This window comes from Cetorhinus maximus, chromosome 14 (genome assembly GCF_964194155.1).
Source record: "Cetorhinus maximus chromosome 14, sCetMax3.hap1.1, whole genome shotgun sequence".
Classification (NCBI taxonomy): Eukaryota; Metazoa; Chordata; class Chondrichthyes; order Lamniformes; family Cetorhinidae; genus Cetorhinus; species Cetorhinus maximus.
In genome coordinates, this window is record NC_135892.1 from 102146871 (window position 1) to 102167193 (window position 20323).

The 20323-nt window shown below is 41.5% G+C and overlaps 1 protein-coding gene across 14 annotated transcripts in view; it reads right to left on the bottom strand.

The window, feature by feature from the left end:
* The window catches only part of cep170aa (centrosomal protein 170Aa), a 119111-nt gene that overhangs the window by 32339 nt on the left and 66449 nt on the right, over positions 1–20323 (bottom strand). For 8 of the 14 annotated variants that reach the window (XM_078557362.1, XM_078557354.1, XM_078557355.1 and 5 more), the window contains 3 exons: positions 12426–12534; positions 2940–4838; positions 2271–2532 (listed from right to left, as the gene is read on the bottom strand). In XM_078557362.1, the coding sequence (XP_078413488.1) occupies positions 2271–2532; positions 2940–4838; positions 12426–12534 (2270 nt within the window). The remainder of the gene's footprint in view (positions 1–2270; positions 2533–2939; positions 4839–12425; positions 12535–20323) is intronic. The other 6 variants (XM_078557365.1, XM_078557361.1, XM_078557363.1 and 3 more) reach the window with 3 other exon arrangements.

Consider the following 20323-nt stretch of genomic DNA (forward strand, 5'->3'; position numbering starts at 1 on the left):
ACTTCAATTCAACCATGGCATTTTGAGAATTTGAATTTATCATTTTTTAAAAAATCTAGAATCTAAAAAACTATTATTAGTAAAGGTGACCATCACTGAATCCCCTACTATCAACATCCTGGGGTTACCACTGATCAGAAGCTGAACTGGACTAGCCATATAAATACTGTGGCTACAAGGGCAGGTCAGAGGCTAGGAATCCTGTGGCGAGTAACTCACCTCCTGACTCCCCAAAGCCTGTCCACCATCTTTCTACAAGGTACAAGTCAGGAGTGTGATGGAATACTCCCCACTTGTCTGATGAGTGCAGCTCCCACAACACTCAAGAAGCTTTACGCTGTCCAGGACAAAGCAGCGTGCTTAATTGGCACCACACCAACAAACATTTACTCCTTCCACCACTGAGGCACAGTATCAGCAGTGTACACCACCTACAAGGTACATTGCAGGAGTTCACCAAGGCTCCTTAGACAGCACCTTCAAACCTATGACCACTACCATCTAGAAGGACAAGGGCAGCAGGTAGATCAGAAGTTCCCCTCCAAGCCATTCACCATCCTGACTTGGAAATATATCGCCGTTCCTTCACTATCATTGGGTCAAAATCCTGGAACTCCCTTCCTAACAGCACTGTGGGTGTACCTACACTGTATGGACTGCAGCGGTTCAAGTAGGCAGCTCACCACCACCTTCTCAAGGGCACCTAGGGATGGGCAATAAATGATAGGCCATCTCGTGAATGAATTTTTAAAAAGCTGTTGGATTGTTGTTAAAAATCCAAATACTAATGTCCTTTAAGAAAGGAAACCTGCTGTCCTTACCCAGTCTGACTGGTGTGTGATTCCAGATGTAGTTGGCTCTTAAATACCCTTTGAAGTGGCTTGGCAATCACACTGTATCTAAACCACATAATTAGTTCAAGGTCCACCTTCACCCTCTCAAAGGTACTAGGGATGGGCAATAAAATGCTGGCACTGTGATAAACAGGCATGTAGCATTCAAAATACTTTTAAGATACTGGGAGGATTCAGTGATGCAATAGGATATAACATATTACTCTTACAGATGTTAAACTCAGACCAGACTGGTGGGATTAGTGGATGTTGGTTTACAACAGAAAACATGTCATAACATGGTAGTCTCAGTTCAGACAGGCTATAAAGATACCTTGTGTGAACAGAAAAATTAATTCACATATATCCTAATATTAGGTTAAAGCATGAAGGACAAAAAAATCAGTAATGCACTCTAGTACCACATATTTCAATAAACCAATAATCTACAACTGCTATATTTTTCTTCCTTTCTTTAATGACAGTCACCAACATTCCTTAAGAAAGAGCAATTAGAGGAACTTTTAAAGCAGAAATTTCACACCTGAAAATGTTGCATTATATAACCTGGAAAATACGGAGTGATGTTAAAATAAATTGATTAATGTCTCGGAGAGAAGAATTAATAGGAATACATTCAGCATCCATATGAAAGCATCTTTTGAATTAACCAGGCACAATCACAGCTTGGAAAACTTTGGCTTCTAAATAAAGAGGATAAAAATTTCTATCAGGTAGGTAGAATGGCCGTACGGGAAATATACTTTTCTGTCTAGTTCAGTTCTTTTCTTTTCATTTAAAGAAGTTAAATTAGAATCTTTTATGAAATGGACTTCAAAATTACACACTATATAATCTTGTCATTTTACAAGCAAGTTTTAAATCTATATTTGCAATATAGATTATTTTTGCCTCCAGTTTGCTCAATGGGCGATTGCTATTATTCTAAGCCATGAACCCAGCAAAAAAAGCCTCCAAATTAAATCAATTATCTGATCTCAATCTGGATGACTATGGAGATGCTATAACTGGCTTCAGGAAAGAAAATGTAGCAAAGGGCAGGGCTTTCTTTCTTCAATGATTGTTATTCAGTCTTCTCTGCTGGAAATGAATGCTGTAAATGTCAGATAAAGACAAGGTCTAGTTCAGCTGTGACAGCACTCACGATCAATTTGCTCAGCTAGTGTAACTGCTCACACCAACATGTATAAAATGACTAAGTAGCTAAGGTATCACTGGGACATCACTATCCACAGAATCAATCCTTACTTGGAAATTCAGAGCAAATGAGAAAAAGATTGGGATTGAACCAATTAACAATGGTTGATTAATGGTTCAAATTATAAAAATGAAAAAACTAGCAGCCCAAAACTAGAACATTCCAATTCATAATTACATCACAAGTTTATGAACAAAATTAGAACACAGAGCACCTACTTTGATATTGAAAGATACCTGGCAATTTCCTCACTGTGAGCAGTCCAATCTCTTATGTAGTCATCTTGCTCCTTCATTTTGTTTTTCAGGAGCATGTTGGTTGATGATGTTACATTACTGTTTGGTAGTTTAGTGCTCCTCAGTGCTGTACTGGTTCGTAAGCGGCTATGTTTAGGCGAACTACGATTCGACCCAAATTCATCTTCGGAAGTTGAAGCATAATCTGTAGGGAAGCGTCTCCATCGCGGACCTTGCAAAACAACTAAATGTATAAGTAGCAAGGACAATTTTGGTACACAAGTGTATACAAGGAAATGAATGTTCAAAAAAAAAATGCAGTTACAAACATCTCGCTACATAGTTTAATCGTGGAGCTATAGGATTACAAAATCTCCAAAAGTGAAAGCCAAATTACTTAAATGCCATAGCATGCAACATAAAATGCATAATAAATAATATTTATTTATTCAATGCAGTAATGAAGAGAAAATACTTAATTAGTAAATGATAAAAAAATTGTTGTAGAGATGTTTTTACTTTATAAAAACATCCCTTTTCTATTCAGAGGAAATAAAAATCTCACTTTTGTTAAGTAGCAAAGACATTGACTGTTTCTTCCTTCATTTGGTAAATTACCAAAAGTTCTTACTAGAATTGCATGGAGTTTACCTGATGGAGAACTGTGTCCTGCTATTGATGCTTTAGCTTTAGAAGAATCAGGCATTCTTGAAATGCTGTTAGCACGAAGTCTAGGAGAAACTTTGCTATCTATTGTCGATGTGCCACGCAAGTTACTCCGAATGGAGAAGTCTCCACTTCGATTAACATTACTCCGAGTTATTGTTGCTTCAGAGTCACTGCGAGCTGACATAGAACCCAGCCGGTTGCGACGCGGTTGAGCAAGGAGATCTAATCTAGAGGGTGTTTTTCTGCCAGAGGGTGGCTTTGATGTAGTTGAACTGGTTGTCGATACTTCGGACACGACTGAAACTTTATCCACATCGGCCAGTTCATTATCTGACACATCGCCAAGACGTGCCCGACGTAAAATAGATGCTCTGGTTGGGCGAGGCTTGGGTAAAGTGGTTGATTTGCTAGCTGAGCCAATAGCAGTAGTTTTTGTTTTGGATAACTTATTTCCCTCTAGTTTGGAATGTAACAGGTCATCTGTGGATGTAAACGACGTCCGCCCTTGTGATCGGCTGGAATATGCCTCTTGGTCGGAAGAAAGAAAATCAGAGATAGTCGATTGAGGAAAGCTTGATGTTTGGTCATCATCTGTCAAGTCAAAAGACGCCTGTCTTGCTCTGCCAGTGGGTTGTACAGGTTTGCGAGGTTCGGATCTAATACTAAGGTCAGAAGCACGACCTTTGATTTTTCTGTCGGCAAGTTTATCTCTAGCATTGGTTACAATAGTCTTAGACGAATCCTTGGGAGATTTTGTGAAGCTTTTCTCCTTGTGAAGGTTACTGAGAGTTCTTCGCTTTTGAAGAGACTTCTTTTCTGCATCTCCACTAACTAAGCTAATAGTACTAGCAGTGTCAACATCTGATTCAGGGGAAATGGAATCGTCCCTGTGGTAGCTTGGGGTTTCATCTCCACCATCTACCCTGTTCTCATCCTTCAGCTTTGCCTCAAGAAAAGCCATCACTGATTCTGTATCTTTCAACAAAATAGTAGTGTCAATGGTGGAGTCAGTCCCATTAGAATTACTTCTCTCTCCGCTCCGTGTAGATGCGTCACCTGGTGACCCAGATTGCCTACTAATACGAGGTATAAGCTCTAAAGGTACATTACTACTTGGTTTTTCTATGGTGAAGCTTCCCTGTCTGACCAAAGGCCTGGGAGAATCCTTTTTCTCTGTGTCTCCAACTTTGGAAGCGTGTCTTCTGACAGACTCTTCTGACTTCTGTTTCGCTTCAGGTTGAACCTCTGCTTTATCCAAAGTGCTTGTCACAATGGCCTGCCTGGACTCCCGTACATCATTAGCTTTCTGCGAAGCCACTTGTCTTGGTGATACTTCTCTGCTTTTGTCAACCAGGTTAGTAGAGTTAACTAGAGGCTTACTGGCAGATGTTGTTTTAGAAGAGCTCCGTTGATACTGCTGTTGAGTTGTAGGTGAAGACTGCCTTACTGCTGATATTCCTTTGAGTGTTTCAGCTTTTGCTTTAGTAGGCTGAGTGTAGGATTGAAACACTACACCTTCCTTGCTATTCATTGTTTCACTGCAAATATCTCCAGCACCATCAGCTTTGATGGCAGAGCCACCTTTTGACCGGCCAGTCTTTGAAAAGCTTCTAATGTGCTCCTTTTGTTTGTCTTTCTGGTGAGGTGGAGTTGTAGTTTCTTTCTCAGGAAGCTCAGTGTCTTGTTTTTCATCTATTTCACGTCTTGGTTTTGCCAGGTTTAAAGTAAGGGAACCTTTTGATCTTAGGCCCTCAGCCGTTTTATCCTCTGTTGGAAGCTGTGGAAGTGTTCTTCTCTTTCTCTCACCCACACTGGCTGATGCAGTTTCTGATGTGGTTGATGTGCTTTTTGCTGAGATACCAGATTCACTAATATCTGCATCTAACAAAAGAAAAAATCATTTTTTACTGCAATGAATTTAACACTTTTTTCAAACAACAGCTAGTCTTCAGAAAAATAACCTTCAATAGACCTTCACTTCCTATCCCATCAAGCGTTGCAATTAATTGTTTCCCTCTGAGATGACATCAGCAAGTGTACTTGCTGCAAAATAATCCTGGTTACTAATCAGGAGGCATGAGAGTCAAGAAATGTAGTAATTGTTCAATAAAAAAAACCAGCAGCTGAATTAATTCCTAAATTAACTGGTGGAATAATCAATTGGTATGCAAACAAGAAAACATTATTTGAATCACCTGCAAAATAAAACTTCTTTCAGAGAATAGGTATAAACATAGTGATTGGCAATTTTCTTCTCCCTCGTTGGTCATACCTTTCCTTTCCCATTGTTTTATATGCTTTATTACCTCTGCCACTGAAGGTGGGAAAAGTAAATGTTTTTGCCCTTGTTTGTAAACTATATATCCCAAACATGGGCAAGGAAACCTTTTGCTGATTACCACGTACCACTCTCCCCTCGGCTGATGAATCAGTGCTCCTCCATGTTGAACATCACTTGGAGGAAGCACTGAGGGTGGCAAGGGTGAAGAATGTTCTCTGGGTGGGGGACTTCAATGTCCATCACCAAGAGTGGCTCGGTAGCACTACTACTGACCAAGCCCTAAATGATATAGCTGCTAGACTGGGTCTGCGGCAGGTGGTGAGGGAACCAAGAGGGAAAAACATACTTGACCTCATCCTCACCAACCTGCCTGCCACAGATGCGTCTGTCCATGACAGTATAGGTAGGAGTGACCACCACACAACCATTGTGGAGATGAAGTCCCGCCTTCACATTAAGGATACCCTCCATCGTGTTGTGCGGCACTACCACCATGCTAAATGGGCTAGAGATTTCAAACAGATCTAGCAACTCAAACTGGGCATCCATGAAGCGCTGTGGGCCAAGAGCAACAGCAGAATTGTACTCAAACACAATCTGTAACCTCATGGCCCGGCATATCCCCCACTGTACCATTACCATCAAGCCAGGGGATCAACTCTGGTTCAATGAAAAATGGCATTACCATCACCAAATCCCCCACTATCAATATCTTGGGGATTACCATTGACCAGAAACTGAAATGGACTAGCCAGTATAAATACTGTGGCTACAAGGCACACAGGCTACTGTGGCAACTGCATTGAAGACTTGTGCTCCAGAACTTGCTGTATCCCCAGCCAAGTTGTTCCAGCACAGCTACAACACTGGCATCTGCCCAACAATGTGAAAAATTGTTGCTCCTGCTCTCTACGCTTAAAAATCCTGCTCTCTACCCTTAATTAGCACATTCCTTTAGATAATATCACCACCTTCAACACCTCTTTGTCCTTTTGTCTGTGACATCTTTTGGTTATCTCCACCTATCACTGGCCCTCTATCCAGCTCTACTTGTCCTACCCCCGCTTAAACCAGCTTATATTTCACCCCTTTTCTATTTTTCCTTAGTTCTGTTGAAGAGTCATGCGGACTCGAAACATTAACTGTGCTCCTCTCCACAGATGCTGCCAGACCTGCTGAGTTTTTCCAGGTATTTTTGTTTTTGTTTTGGATTTCCAGCACCCACAGTTTTTTGCTTTTATCTTAGTGTTTAATTGACTGCCACTTCTCTTCAAGGAATGCCTACCTTGAAGAAGTTTTGCTCTTCTCTCCGTCAGGATTTTCATATCTTTCTTTTGCCTTGTTCACCTTCATTGCTTTCCATTTCTCTCCTGGTGTTTGACAAGGTTTTTACTAAAACCCGCTTTCATAGCAATATTTCCTTCCTCAGTGACTGTCTCCGTCCCCGACTTAACCCACGTGGATTTCAACTGAAGTTCCATCCCTCATGTTTCGAACCCAGCCAGGATTACAGGTATCTCCGGGACATACAACGCTTCTTGGACTGCTGTTCTCGTCGCATTCTGAGATCCACACTCAGTGCCATGCGCCGCCACATGTACACACTCGACCTCTCCCTCCAGCAGTACCACCGCACCCTTTTTCAAAGCTGCGTGTACCCCCAGTTTCATTTTATTCTTCGTCTCATCCAACACCTCAACAAGAAACTTTGTCTCTTTCTTTCAGGTGCAAAGGAACGCAAGCTCCAGCAACTCATCGACACCAACACCCATCCAGGACCCTCCACCCCTGCCTGTCCCTCTGTCGCCATCCCGTCTTCCAACCCCAGCCCCGGCCGTGTATTCACCATACCCCCTGACCTTCCCCTCTCCGACGCTGAACGTTCAGTGCTCAGCAAAGGACTTAGTTTCATACCCTTACGCCCTCATTACAATGAATTTCGGGCTCGGCACGATGCTGAACTCTTCTTCCGCCGCCTTCGTCTCCGTGCTCACTTCTTTGGGCAGGAGTCCTCTCCCCGTTCAACGGATCCTTTTACCCACCTCCAATATTCTCCTCCGCCTGGACCCCTCCCTCTGGATTCTTACCTTCTCTTTATCTTTTCATTGAGAACTGTCGGTGTGACATTAGTCGTTTCAATTTCTCTGCTCCTCTCACCCATTCTAACCTGTCTCTCTCTGAACTTGCTGCACATCGTTCTCTCAGGTCCAACCCTGACATTGTCATCAAACCCGCTGACAAGGGTGGTGCTGTTGTTGTCTGGCACACTGACCTCTACCTCGCAGAGGCTGAGCGTCAACTCGCAGACACTCCCTCCTACCTCTCCCTGGACCATGACCCCACCACTGAACATCAAGCCATTGTTTCCAGGACTGTTACTGACCTCATCTCCTCTGGAGATCTTCCTTCCACAGCTTCCAACCTCATAGTCTCCCAACCTCGGACGGCCCGCTTCTACCTCCTACCCAAATCCACAAACAGGACTGTCCCGGCAGACCGATCGTGTCAGCCTGTTCCTGCCCCACGGAACTCATTTTTTGCTATCTTGACTCCATTCTCTCTCCCCTTGTCCAGTCCCTTCCCACCTACATCTGTGATTCCTCTGACACCCTACATCATATCAACAATTTCCAGTTCCCTGGCCCCAACCGCCTCCTCTTCACCATGGACGTCCAATCCCTCTACACCTCCATCCCCCACCGGGATGGCCTGATGGCTCTCCTCTTCTTCCTCGAACAGAGGCCCGAACAATCCCCATCTACCACTACTCTCCTCCATCTGGCTGAACTTGTTCTCACACTGAACAATTTCTCCTTAAACTCCTCTCACTTCCTCCAAATAAAAGGTGTGGCTATGGGTACCCGCATGGGCCCCAGCTATGCCTGTCTCTTTATGGGGTATGTGGAACATTCCTTCTTCCAGTCCTATTCAGGCCCCCTCCCACAATTCTTTCTCCGGTACATCGATGATTACTTTGGTGCTGCTTCATACTCTCGCCTGGACCTGGAAAAATTTATTAATTTTGCTTCCAATTTCCACCCCTCCATCATTTTCACATGGTCCATCTCTGACACTTCCCTTCCCTTCCTTGACCTCTCTGTCTCAATTTCTGGTGATAGACTGTCCACCAATATCCATTACAAGCCTACCGACTCCCACAGCTACCTCAACTACAGCTCCTCACACCCCGCTTCCTGTAAGGACTCCATCCCATTCTCTCAGTTCCTTCGCCTCCGACGCATCTGTTCTGATGATGCCACTTTCAAAAACAGTTCCTCTGACATGTCCTCCTTCTTCCTTAACCGAGGTTTTCCACCCACGGTGGTGGACAGGGCCCTCAACCGTATCCAGCCCATATCCCTCGCATCCACCCTCACACCTTCTTCTCCCTCCCAGAAACATGATAGGGTCCCCCTTGTCCTCACTTATCACCCCACCAGCCTGTGCATTCAAAGGATCATCCTCCGCCATTTCCACCAACTCCAGCATGATGCCACCACCAAACACATCTTCCCTTCACCCCCCACCGGCGACATTCCGTAGGGATCGTTCCCTCTGTGACACCCTGGTCCACTGCTCCATCACCCCCTACACCTCAACCCCCTCCCACGGCACCTTCCCATGCAACCGCAGAAGATGCAACACCTGCCCCCTCACTTCCCCTCTCCTCACCGTCCAAGGGCCCAAACACTCATTGCAAGTGAAGCAGCATTTCACTTGCACTTCCCTCAACTTAGTCTACTGCATTCGTTGCTCCCAATGCGGTTTCCTCTACATTGGAGAGACCAAACGCAGACTGGGTGACCGCTTTGCAGAACACCTTCGGTCTGTCCTCCCTGTCGCTTGCCAATTCAACACTCCACCCTGCTCTCATGCCCACATGTCCGTCCTTGGCTTGCTGCATTGTTCCAGTGAAGCTCAACGCAAACTGGAGGAACAGCACCTCATCTTCCGACTAGGCACTTTACAGCCTTCCGGACTGAATATTGAGTTCAACAATTTTAGATCATGAACTCTCTCCTCCATCCCCACCCCCTTTCCGATTTTTCCCCCTCCTTTTTGTTTTTTCCAATAATTTATATAGATTTTTCTTTTCACACCTATTTCCATTATTTTTAAATGTATTTCCAGCCATTGTTTTATCTCTACCTTTTAGCCTTTTTCGATTCCTTCATCCCACCCCACCCCCACTAGGGCTATCTGTACCTTGCTCGTCCTGCTTTCTACCCTTAATTAGCACATTCCTTACATAACATCACCACCTTCAACACCTCTTTGACCTTTTGTCTGTGATATCTTTTGGTTATCTCCACCTAACACTGGCCCTCTATCCAGCTCTTCTTGTCCCACCTCCCTTAAACCAGCTTATATTTCACCCCTTTTCTATTTTTCCTTAGTTCTGTTGAAGAGTCATGTGGACTCGAAACATTAACTGTGCTCCTCTCCACAGGTGCTGCCAGACCTGCTGAGTTTTTCCAGGTATTTTTGTTTTTGTAACGTGAAAAATTGCATCAGTATATCCCATCCACAAAGAACAGGACAAATCCAAGCCAGCCAATTATGGCCCCATCAGTCTACTCTCAATCATCAGTAATGGAAGGGGTCATCAACAGTGCTATCAAATGGCACTTGCTTAGCAATAACCTGCTCACTGACACTCAGATTTGGTTCTGCAAGAATCATTCAGCTCCTGACCTCATTACAGCCTTTGTTCAAACATGGGCAAAAGAGCTGAACTCTAGAGGCGAGACAAGAGTGACAGCCCTTGACATCAAGACAGCATTTGACCGACTATGGCATCAAGGAGCCCTAGAAAAACTGGAATCAATGGGAATCAGGGGGAAAACTCTCTGCTGGTTAGAGTAATACCTAGCACAAAGGCAGATGCTTGTGGTCGCTAGATGTCAATCACCTCAGTTCCAGGACATCAGTGTAGGAGTTGCCCAAGGTAGTGTCCTCAGGCCAACCATCTTCAGCTGCTTCACCACTGACCTTCCTTCCATCATAAGGTCAGAAGTGGGAATGGTTACACAATGTCCAGCGACATTCATGGCTCCTCACACTGAAGCAGTCCATGTCCAAATGCAGCAAGACCTGGACAATATCCAGGCTTGGGCTGACGAGTGGCAAGTAACATTCGCACCACACAAGTGCCAGACAATGACCATCTCCAACAAGTGAGAATCTAACCATCGCCCCTTCACATTCAATATTACCATTGCTGATTCCCCTATCATCAACATCCTGAGGGCTACCATTGACCAGAAACTGAACTGGACTAGCCATATAAATACCGTGGCTACAAGAGCAGGTCAAAAGCTAGGAATCCTGCAATGAGTAATTCACCTCCTGACTCCCCAAAGCCTGTGCATAATCTACAAGGTACAAGTCAGGAGCGTGATGGAATACTCTCCACTTGCTTGGATGAGTGCAGCTCCAACAACACTTGAGAAGCTCGACAAGCAGCCCGCTTGTTTGGCACCCCATTCACTACCTTAAACATTTATTCCCTCCTCCACTGATGCACAGTGGCAGCAGTGTGTACCATGTATAAGATGCACTGCAGTAACTCACCCAAGCTCCTTCGACAGCACCTTCCAGAGCAGCAGATGCATGGGAACAGGGGCAGCAGATGCAAGGGAACACCACCACCCGCAGGTTCCCCTCCAGGCCACACACCATCCTGACTTGGAACAATAACACCGTTCCTTCACTGTCGTTGGGTCAAACTCCTGGAACTCCCTTCCTAACAGCACTGTGGGTGTACATAAACATTATGGACTGCAGTGGTTCAAGGCAGCAGCTCACCATTACCTTCCGAAGGGCAATTAGGAATGGGCAATAAATACTGGCCTAGCCAGCAACGCCTGCATCTCGTGAACATATAAATGAAAGAAAAAGCTTTATTTGGCATCTTGTTCCTCAGTATTGTCACAAGTAAAATGTAGGGCTCTGTAAAACAACTGTTATTCTGAAAAACATATTGTTAGATCAAGCCTGATCCAACAGGCGGCCAGTGAGCCAGAATCCAGCATGCCACGCCACCAAAAATATGCGGTCCACCAAACATTGTCCAAAGTACACCGAAGAAAAACCAAGTAAATTTGAAAGATGCTATCAGCAGCAAGTGTGGGGAGAAAACAGCCCGTGACTGGACGAGCAGCAAGCAGTGGGAAGGTAAGTAGCAGTGATCAGTTCCCAGTTTCCAAGGCACTGCAGTGAGTCTACAGGTGTGATGCAGTGGGGAAAGAGCGAAGCCTGCCGGCCAGAGGCTGGAGAAATATTGTGGGGAAGGGGGTGGAGGTGTGGGCAGAGAGAGGCCCACTAGCTGCAGGCTGGTGAAATGCGGCGTAAGGGGTCAGAGAGAAGCTCCCACAAGGAATAAATTGAAATATGGTCCCTCTGGTGTAAAGGATTGATAAAATAAAGATTACTCCTGACAGATGGGCATCTGCCTGGAATACTTTGCAGTGCCACATCAAGTGTATGGGCAGTCATCGACTTCTTATGCAAGCAAAAACAATGCCAGATGTCATCAGTGTTCAATATGATGCGGAGAGGTAAGGCGATAATTTAGTTCTCATTTGAAGCTTGTTCATAAAGATGCAGATTTTTGTTGTTTGGATTCATAGCAAGATAAATTTCCATTCATCTGTTTCCTTTTCTTCTTAAAGCTTGCACACCAGTCCCCCCCAAGTGAAAAAAGATTGAAAAGCAGCCCCTCACGTGAAAAGGTTGAACAAGCCTGATTAAGATCATAAAAATTAGTAGTGTTTAAATAACACTTTATAAACTACATAAAACACAATCAGTAATCTCAGCACTTAATTCCTCAATTCTTAATTCCTTAATTAATGTTGGAACCAGAGCTGCTCTTCAACCAGCTAAGATATATATTACAAACACATTAAACAGGAGCAATATAACTAATTTGTCCACTGAGTTTCTCTCATGATTGGTTTCAGAAGAGGGAAGGCGGAAAACATAACATTACCATCAAGGTATGCACTGAGATCAGTAACTTATGGAATGGGAATTCGCTAATCAAACCTATCACACTGACTATGTCGCACCAATAACGTACTACAAACTGTAATTTTTATTCTATTATTAAAAGCTCATTGTATCCAACTTCAGGATTATCAATACATGGACAGATGGCGAAGGAATGTCTGGTGAATAGTTACCTTGGTCATGGGCACCAAAAGTCATTGGTGTCAGGTCATTGGCAGCTAAATTTGCCCATTGAGACAGCCACCTGGGGCCACTGGATGTAAAGGAGCCTTCTTGACGAGTCTGTGAAAAATAAATGCATCAATAAAATTAATCAAAAATGATTTTAAATTGCAAAAACATCTGTGAAAAATATATTCTGCAAATTTCTAATCCATTGATTCAACAAATATATTACAGTTGAAAGCACATTTCACATGTTCACAATATTTCAACTCAGGGTAAGCCTTTCTGAAATTATTCTTCAATGCTTATCACTTTGTAATGGCACATGGTCAATTTTCAGTAGAAACGCTTCACAAGAGACACCATAAGACACAACCTTCACTTAAAATCTCTAAAGGCCAAAATTAAAGGTTGCTCAGAACTTAGCATCTGCCAAAACATCACAGTCCTCAAATTAGGTTATTACATTTTCTCCTCACTTCTTGTTCGTTAATTATATGGATTCTTTTTGCAATATATAGTTTCATAGGTACTGACAACATCTTGATAACCATCAAGTTGTCATTATTTAAGATATAAAATACTGTGGAGTCTTGACATGGTGGATGTGGAAAGGGTCTTTCCTCTAGGGGTCACTATTTAAAAATAAGGGGCTGCCCGTTTAAGACAGACGAGGAGAAATCTTTTTCTCTTCAGGGTCGTTAATCTTTGGACCCTCGTCTTTAAAAGGCAGAGTCTGAATATTTTTAAGGCAGAGGTAGATAGATTCTTGATAAGCAAGGGAGTGAAAGTTTACCGAGGGTAGGTGGGAATGTGGAGTTGAGGTTAAAATCAGATTAGTCATGAATTGCTGAATAGGCTCAAGGGGCCAAGTGGCCTACTCCTGCTCCTAATTCCTATGTTCCTAAGAGTGAGCCTTGACAATGGCCATTTGACCATGAAGGGTGTTGGCTAGGTAAGGAAAATAAAAGCATAGCTGAGCCGACCTGTTCCTCACCTGGCATCTGCACATGTTGAACTGAAGTCGTTATCATTAGACAGCACTGGGATACCCAGAAAACCTACGACAGCAGCCAAAACAGTAGGTGAAAGGGACTGCCATTTAACTCCTTAAAATATCACATACTAGGTTTGATCAATCAACCATTTCAAAAAATGGTTTGTTCATCATGGCAGACTCCTAGGTCTTGATTCACAGAACAACTGGCCTTTGAATGCAGTTCTTAGCTAATGGCCATTTCTTTTCCCCCCATCTGCGAACCCCAGGAAATTAAGTAAATGGCATGCTGAACTACAAGACTAGCTAATCACAAAATAATTCAAAGTCAATGGAATGCATGGAAATAGTCAAGGCTAGAGATAGCAAAGACATAGATGAGAGTTACAGCAGATGAAATGGGGCAGGGACAGAGTTGGACGATGTTACCAAGGTGGAAATCAACATCCTTAGGTGATAACATGGTTATTTGGTTGGAAGCGCATCTCTGGGTCAAGTATGACACCAAGATTGCAGACCGTCCGGTTCAGCCTCAGTCAATTGCAAAAGACAGAAACGCTGAACCTAAGAACATTTTAAAAAGTTACAGATTCTTCCTTCCTGATGCAATGATTTGCTTGGTGATAATTCACTTTCTCATTAATCACATACAAAAAATGAACAAAACATAAAATTTAAAAAAAAATTGCTCTTGGGTTATAGCCAAAGCTGGCAAGGCCACATTTATTGGCCATCTCTAGTTGCCTGAAGGATATGTTTTGACTTTTCTCGGGAGCAGTAATTGATTGTACAACTGACTGTCTTGCTAGATTACTTCAGAGAACAGTAAGAGTTAACCACACAATGTGGATGAGTGTTTATATGTTGGCAGACTAAGGGGATAGCATCTGCTCTTCTCTGCAGACATTAGTGAACCAGTTGGGCTTTTAGACAAATCTGGAAACTTTAATGGTCATTTTTCTCTTTAGGTTTCTATTTTATTTCAGTTTTCTTTTATAGCACATATCAATTTGCAAAACGGTCCAGAATATTGTGAAGAAAATATAGCAATTCAGCAATTTATTCTGATCTAGTCTGTGCTTCAGTGATTTCAATCAAAATGGTTGCTTACTTTCAACGACCCAGATTTTTAGGAGCAAAACCACCCACTGGTAGTTTTGCAAAACTATCACAGTCTCTGCATCTAAACTGCCAGCTGTCATTTGTTTTTAGACTTCATTAAGTAAACGCATCATTTGTCAGGTTAAACAATGAAATAGCAATTAGTCATGTTGAAATGAATTAAGAATTCCTAATTGGGTCTAAAAATTAATGCCCATTTGTGATAGTGATTGCTGTTCTTTAATGGGAACTGACAAAGTTTGCTTTTGTAATGGTTCCCTCCAAGAGTCAAAAGAACAATTCTTCACCCAAACTAATTGCAGATCCTCAAACTGGGACATCATGTTGCACCAAAAGTCATTTGATTTGCTTATTGGTTACTATCATGAAAATTGATTTAGGGACTTCTTGTTTGACATTTTTTTTTAAGTCTCCTGCAGTGATCCAACAGTTCAAGTTGAAACTAATAGTGCTTATAAAATAAACATAAGTGAAACATGTGTACTCATTTTCAAATTACATTTAGTACATTATTTCTACCCTTAGACAAAATTTCAGGTACCTATTATAACTATAATTGTGTTATTGCATTAAAGCAATGAAAAATAGATAAAGAGCAGTAAGCTTTTCCAAAAATTAAATCTAATTAGACAGAAAAATATATTATTTATTTTGAGCCCCCCTTCAATAATTTATTAGCAACATGGATGCTCCTCAGGATATCATCCATGGCCTGACCATGTTCAGCTGCTACGTCAATGATCCTCTCTTGAGCATAAGGTCAGCAGTAGCACTCTTCACTGATTCCACACCATTTAGCTTTATTCACAACGCCTCTAATAATGAAACAGCCTATGCCAGACTGTTGGACAACCAGAGATCATCCAGGTTTGAGCCAACATGGCAGGTAACATTTGTGCCAAATAAGTGCCAGATACTTGTCTTCAACAAGAAAAGACCAACAATCTAACCCTAACTTTCAGCAGCTTCACCACTGCCACATCAAGACCATCTAGAGGAGAATAGGATGAATGGCAGAGGGGAAGTAGGCAGGAGGAATAGATATCAAAATTGAATTTTAGTTGGTCTATATAAATTATTTAAAAATGAACAAGCGTATTGTATCTTTGCTTGCAGTTTCATTCTTGTGTACCAAGAAAAGTTTACTGTTGAACTTTCAATCGATTTTCAAGCATTAGTCCTAAAATAAAATGTATTATTGATCAGTTAAAAAGTAGAATGCTGTAAAACTAAAGACTTCATGGAGTAGGCAGTGAAATACATCCAAAAGTCCTCTAGAGGCTGCCTTTTTTTAAACTAATCACTCATTCTTTGATATCTGCCACACAAATCTACCTAATACACTTTAGCCAATTCCCATGGTGTATAACAGAATACTTAAAGTATCCATTAGGAGATCTATTACCCACCATTCCATTTATCAGAAAAAAATCTAAAGAATCAAACTCATCTACTTAAATCGGAGTTATATACTTTTAAGTTTGCATGAACATTTCAATAGATACAGAAGTTAGTTCAGCATAGCAAATGCAGGTGAAATGCAGTTTTGAAGAACCAGTCATACTTGACTCAAAACATCAACTTTGTTTCTTTCTCCACAGATGCTACCAGAGCGGCTGAGTTTTTCTAGCACTTTTTGCTTTTTTTTTAAAAAAGATTTCCAACATCCAGAGTATTTTATTTTTATTATATAAATGCAGGAGGGGTTGCATTAGATGCAATATATCTTTCGGCAAAACAATTTCTAATAAACAATTAGGAATGCAAATGTTGACCTTCATATGGTAATAGCCTGGTAAAAGAATTTGGTCACTGCCCCTGCTCGAAGATAATACTTTGTGATGGGAAATGATTCCACTTAGCTCAATAGAAAAGTATTCAGTGTGTGTCATCAGCAGGCATTCCAATTTCCAATATTCATGCTTTATGAAAAAGCAATTTGTAATCTTCACAAAAGGTCACAAACAGTATTAGCTGTAGCAAATGAATATCTAATTTATTGAAAGTATATCTTCTAACTGAATGATGCATGGTGAAGAGGATTCCTATCAAGCAACAGCCACATTTAAATTCCTGCAGCACCACCTTCTCCAGAATGAACCAAAATGGTTATGAATCCAGTATCAACTGCAAGAAATGGGGAATACTTCATAAAATTGTAAACATCTGTGGGCTTTATTTACTTTAATTATATTGATCATTGATAACTGTGGATATGATATCCATCACCCCATGTTTTGAGTCCATTACGTTTTGTCTCAGATGCAAATTAATTCTTATATTTAAAATTGAATGAAAGCAGTGCAGAGAACCGAGAACCTGAAACTCTGTAGCTTTTTGCCTTCTAATTGATCTGAGGAATTCACTAGTATCTACAATTATCTAAATTCTGATAGACTGCTAGTTTAGCCTCAAAGATACACACTAGGTGAACACTAAAAGATCACAATCATGCTCCAGCAACCAGGGTAACCATTGAGCAACACCACAGGAGATGCACAAAATTCTTCTATCCACCATACAACAATCGCGTCACAGCTAGTAGGCAAATATTTACAGGGTACTGGATCAAATTTCTAATTTACATGCAACAAACCACAAGCTAAGAGGTAGGGGACAAAAAGATCAATTGTGTGGAAAACAAGTAGAAAAGCTACAAATAAGGAACTAACAGCAGCATATGAAAACAAATGTAGCATGAGTAGTCAGCAATGCTTTTCAAGTTACAAGAACCTGATTTAAATTTAAAAACAAAAAGCTAAAAGCTACTGCGGATGCTGGAAATCCAAAACAAAATAAAAACAGAATTACCTGGAAAAACTCAGCAAGTCTGGCAGCATCAGCGGAGAAGAAATCAGTCAACGTTTCGAGCCCTCATGGCCCTTCAGCAGAACTGAAGCATAGTTTCAACAAGGGAGAAATATAAATTGGTTTAAGGTGGGTGGGGGGGAAGAGACACATTGAGGGTGTGGTGTGAGCAGATAATCAAAAGATGTCAGAGACAAAAGGGTCAAAGAGGTGTTGAAGGTGGTGGTCTTTGTCTGAGAAAAGTGCTAATTAAGAATGCAAGACAGGATATTCAAAGTACAGCTCTAGTGGGGGTGGGGTGGAAAGACTAAAGGTTTTAGTTTTAGATTTAAAAATAATGGAAATAGGTGGGGAAAGAAGAATCTATATAAATTATTGGAATAATTTATATAGATTTATTAATATTTATATTAATTTATATAGATTCTTCTTTCCCCACCTATTTCCATTATTTTTAAATCTAAAACTAAAACCTTTAGTCTTTCCACCCCACCCCCACTAGAGCTGTACTTTGAATATCCTGTCTTGCATTCTTAATTAGCACTTTTCTCAGACAAAGACCACCACCTTCAACACCTCTTTGACCCTTTTGTCTCTGACATCTTTTGATTATCTGCTCACACCACACCCTCAATGTGTCTCTTCCCCCCCACCCACCTTAAACCAATTTATATTTCTCCCTTGTTGAAACTATGCTTCAGTTCTGCTGAAGGGCCATGAGGGCTCGAAACGTTGACTGATTTCTTCTCCGCTGATGCTGCCAGACTTGCTGAGTTTTTCCAGGTAATTCTGATTTAAATTTACTCTGGTTGGTAAAACGGGTTGGTAATATTTGTGCCACACAAGTGCCAGATAATAACCATCTTAAACAAGGGAAAAATCCAACCATCTCCTCATGTCCGTCAACAGCATCACCATCACTAAAATCCCATCATCAAAGCCTGAAGGATCACTGCTGACCAGAAGCTTGAGATATATTAACACCATGGCTACAAAAGCAGGGCAGAGGCTAGTTACTCTGCAACCAGGTGGCTCATTTTCTGACTCTTCACCATTTATCAGGCTCAATTCAAGACAGTGATGGAATACTCATCAATTACCTGGATACATCAGCAGCATCATTCAAGAAGCTCCATCCCATTCAGGGCACAGTACTTAAGTTGACTGATGACCCTTGGACTCAATATCCATCACTTCATCACACATGCACTGACGATAGCATACGTAACAGGGCACACCAACAATTCACTAAATTTTGCTATGACAGCACCTCCTCCTCTTACAACCTCAAACAGACAAAAGTAGCAATGTCATTGCATATTACCTCCAATTCAGATGCTATTTTGACTTAGGTAGGAACATCACCAATTTCATCATTATTGGGTCAAGTTACTGGAATTCATTATCTAACAGCATTGACGACATGGTCCCATTATAACCAAGTTTGCTCCCACCATGCTTGACATCTTTACTAGTAGTAACCTTAAACATGACGTTAAAGGCACTTTCCAGAATCAACATACTTACTTAATGGTCATGAATTGTTGGTGGTCACCGCAACCACAACTGAAGCATTTTAGAGATACATGAGTGCATAATAAAACAGAGAACTGTGAGAAAAAAGCATATGGTTTACATCCTCTCCATGAATGAAATGGATCTACAACTCCACTGGGGAAATCACTATTCCATTTTTAAAAATTCTATCCAGTTACCAATTGATAAAATGTTAATTCATCAATACTTTACTTCTCATTAGTTGGTAATTGAAATTAAAAATGTATTGTCATTTCAAAATAAACCCATAGGAGTCAATCATGTAGATCAATAGAAACATTGAAAAGCATATTGATTTGAGGTCTGATTTTCAGGATGTGCAAGCAATATTTGGCAAAAGTTAAAAAGTATATATTTAAAGTAAAACTTGAAAAGTGTGCATTTAAGTTCTTTGTCAAAAATATATCTCAAATCAACAATAGAAATTGGATCTTGATTACACATGCACAATTGATTCCTGATAATCCTGCAAGATTTGCCAATAAATTTGTTTATTCATATCTTTCTAAAGCTCACAGTGCCCTCTGTTGGGAAGTACCATACTATACAATAAGATTAAGAATCAAAACAGAGAAAACATCTGATTTGGTAACAAAGGTAGCTTTTACACTGATGAGCCAGAGTGGTATGGTGAGATTGTACTTACATTCAGAATAAACACTATTAATGTTTATCTAATATTGCTCAGAGAAATGTTGTTGAAGCTTTTCACCTTGCACTCATCAGGACAAATGCAAAAATGCCAAAACTTCAAAAGATCATAATCTATAGTGTGCATGTCCACCAGTCCCTTAAGGCAGCAGGACAGGTAGATAAGGTGGTTAAGGAGGCATATTGGATACTTGCCGTTATTCGCTGAGGCATAGAATATAAGAGCAGGGAGATTATGCTGGAACTGTATAAAACGCTGGTTAGGTCACAGCTAGAGTATTGCGTGCAGTTCTGGAATCCGCATTATAGGAAGGATGTGATTGTACTTGAGAGAGTGCAGAGGAGATTTACCAGGATGTTGCCTGGGCTGGAAAGTTTTAGTTATGAGGAAAGATTGGATAGACTGGGGTTATTTTCCTTGGAGCAGAGGAAATTGAGGGGGGACATGATTGAGGTATATAAAATTATGAGGGGCATAGATAGGGTAGACAAGAAGGAACTTTTCCCCTTGGTGGAGGGATCTGTAATCTGGGGTCAGAGATTTAAGGTAAGGGACAGGAGGTTTAGAGGGGATGTGAGGAAGATTTTTTTCACCCAGAAGGGGGTGGGAGTCTGGAACTCACTGCCTGAAAGGTGGTAAAGGCAGAAACCCTCATAACATTTAAGAAGAATTTGGATGTGCAATTGCGATGCCATGGCATACAAGGCTATGGGCCTAGCGCTGGAAAATGGGATTAGAATAGTTAGGCCCTTGTTTGACCGGCGCAGACT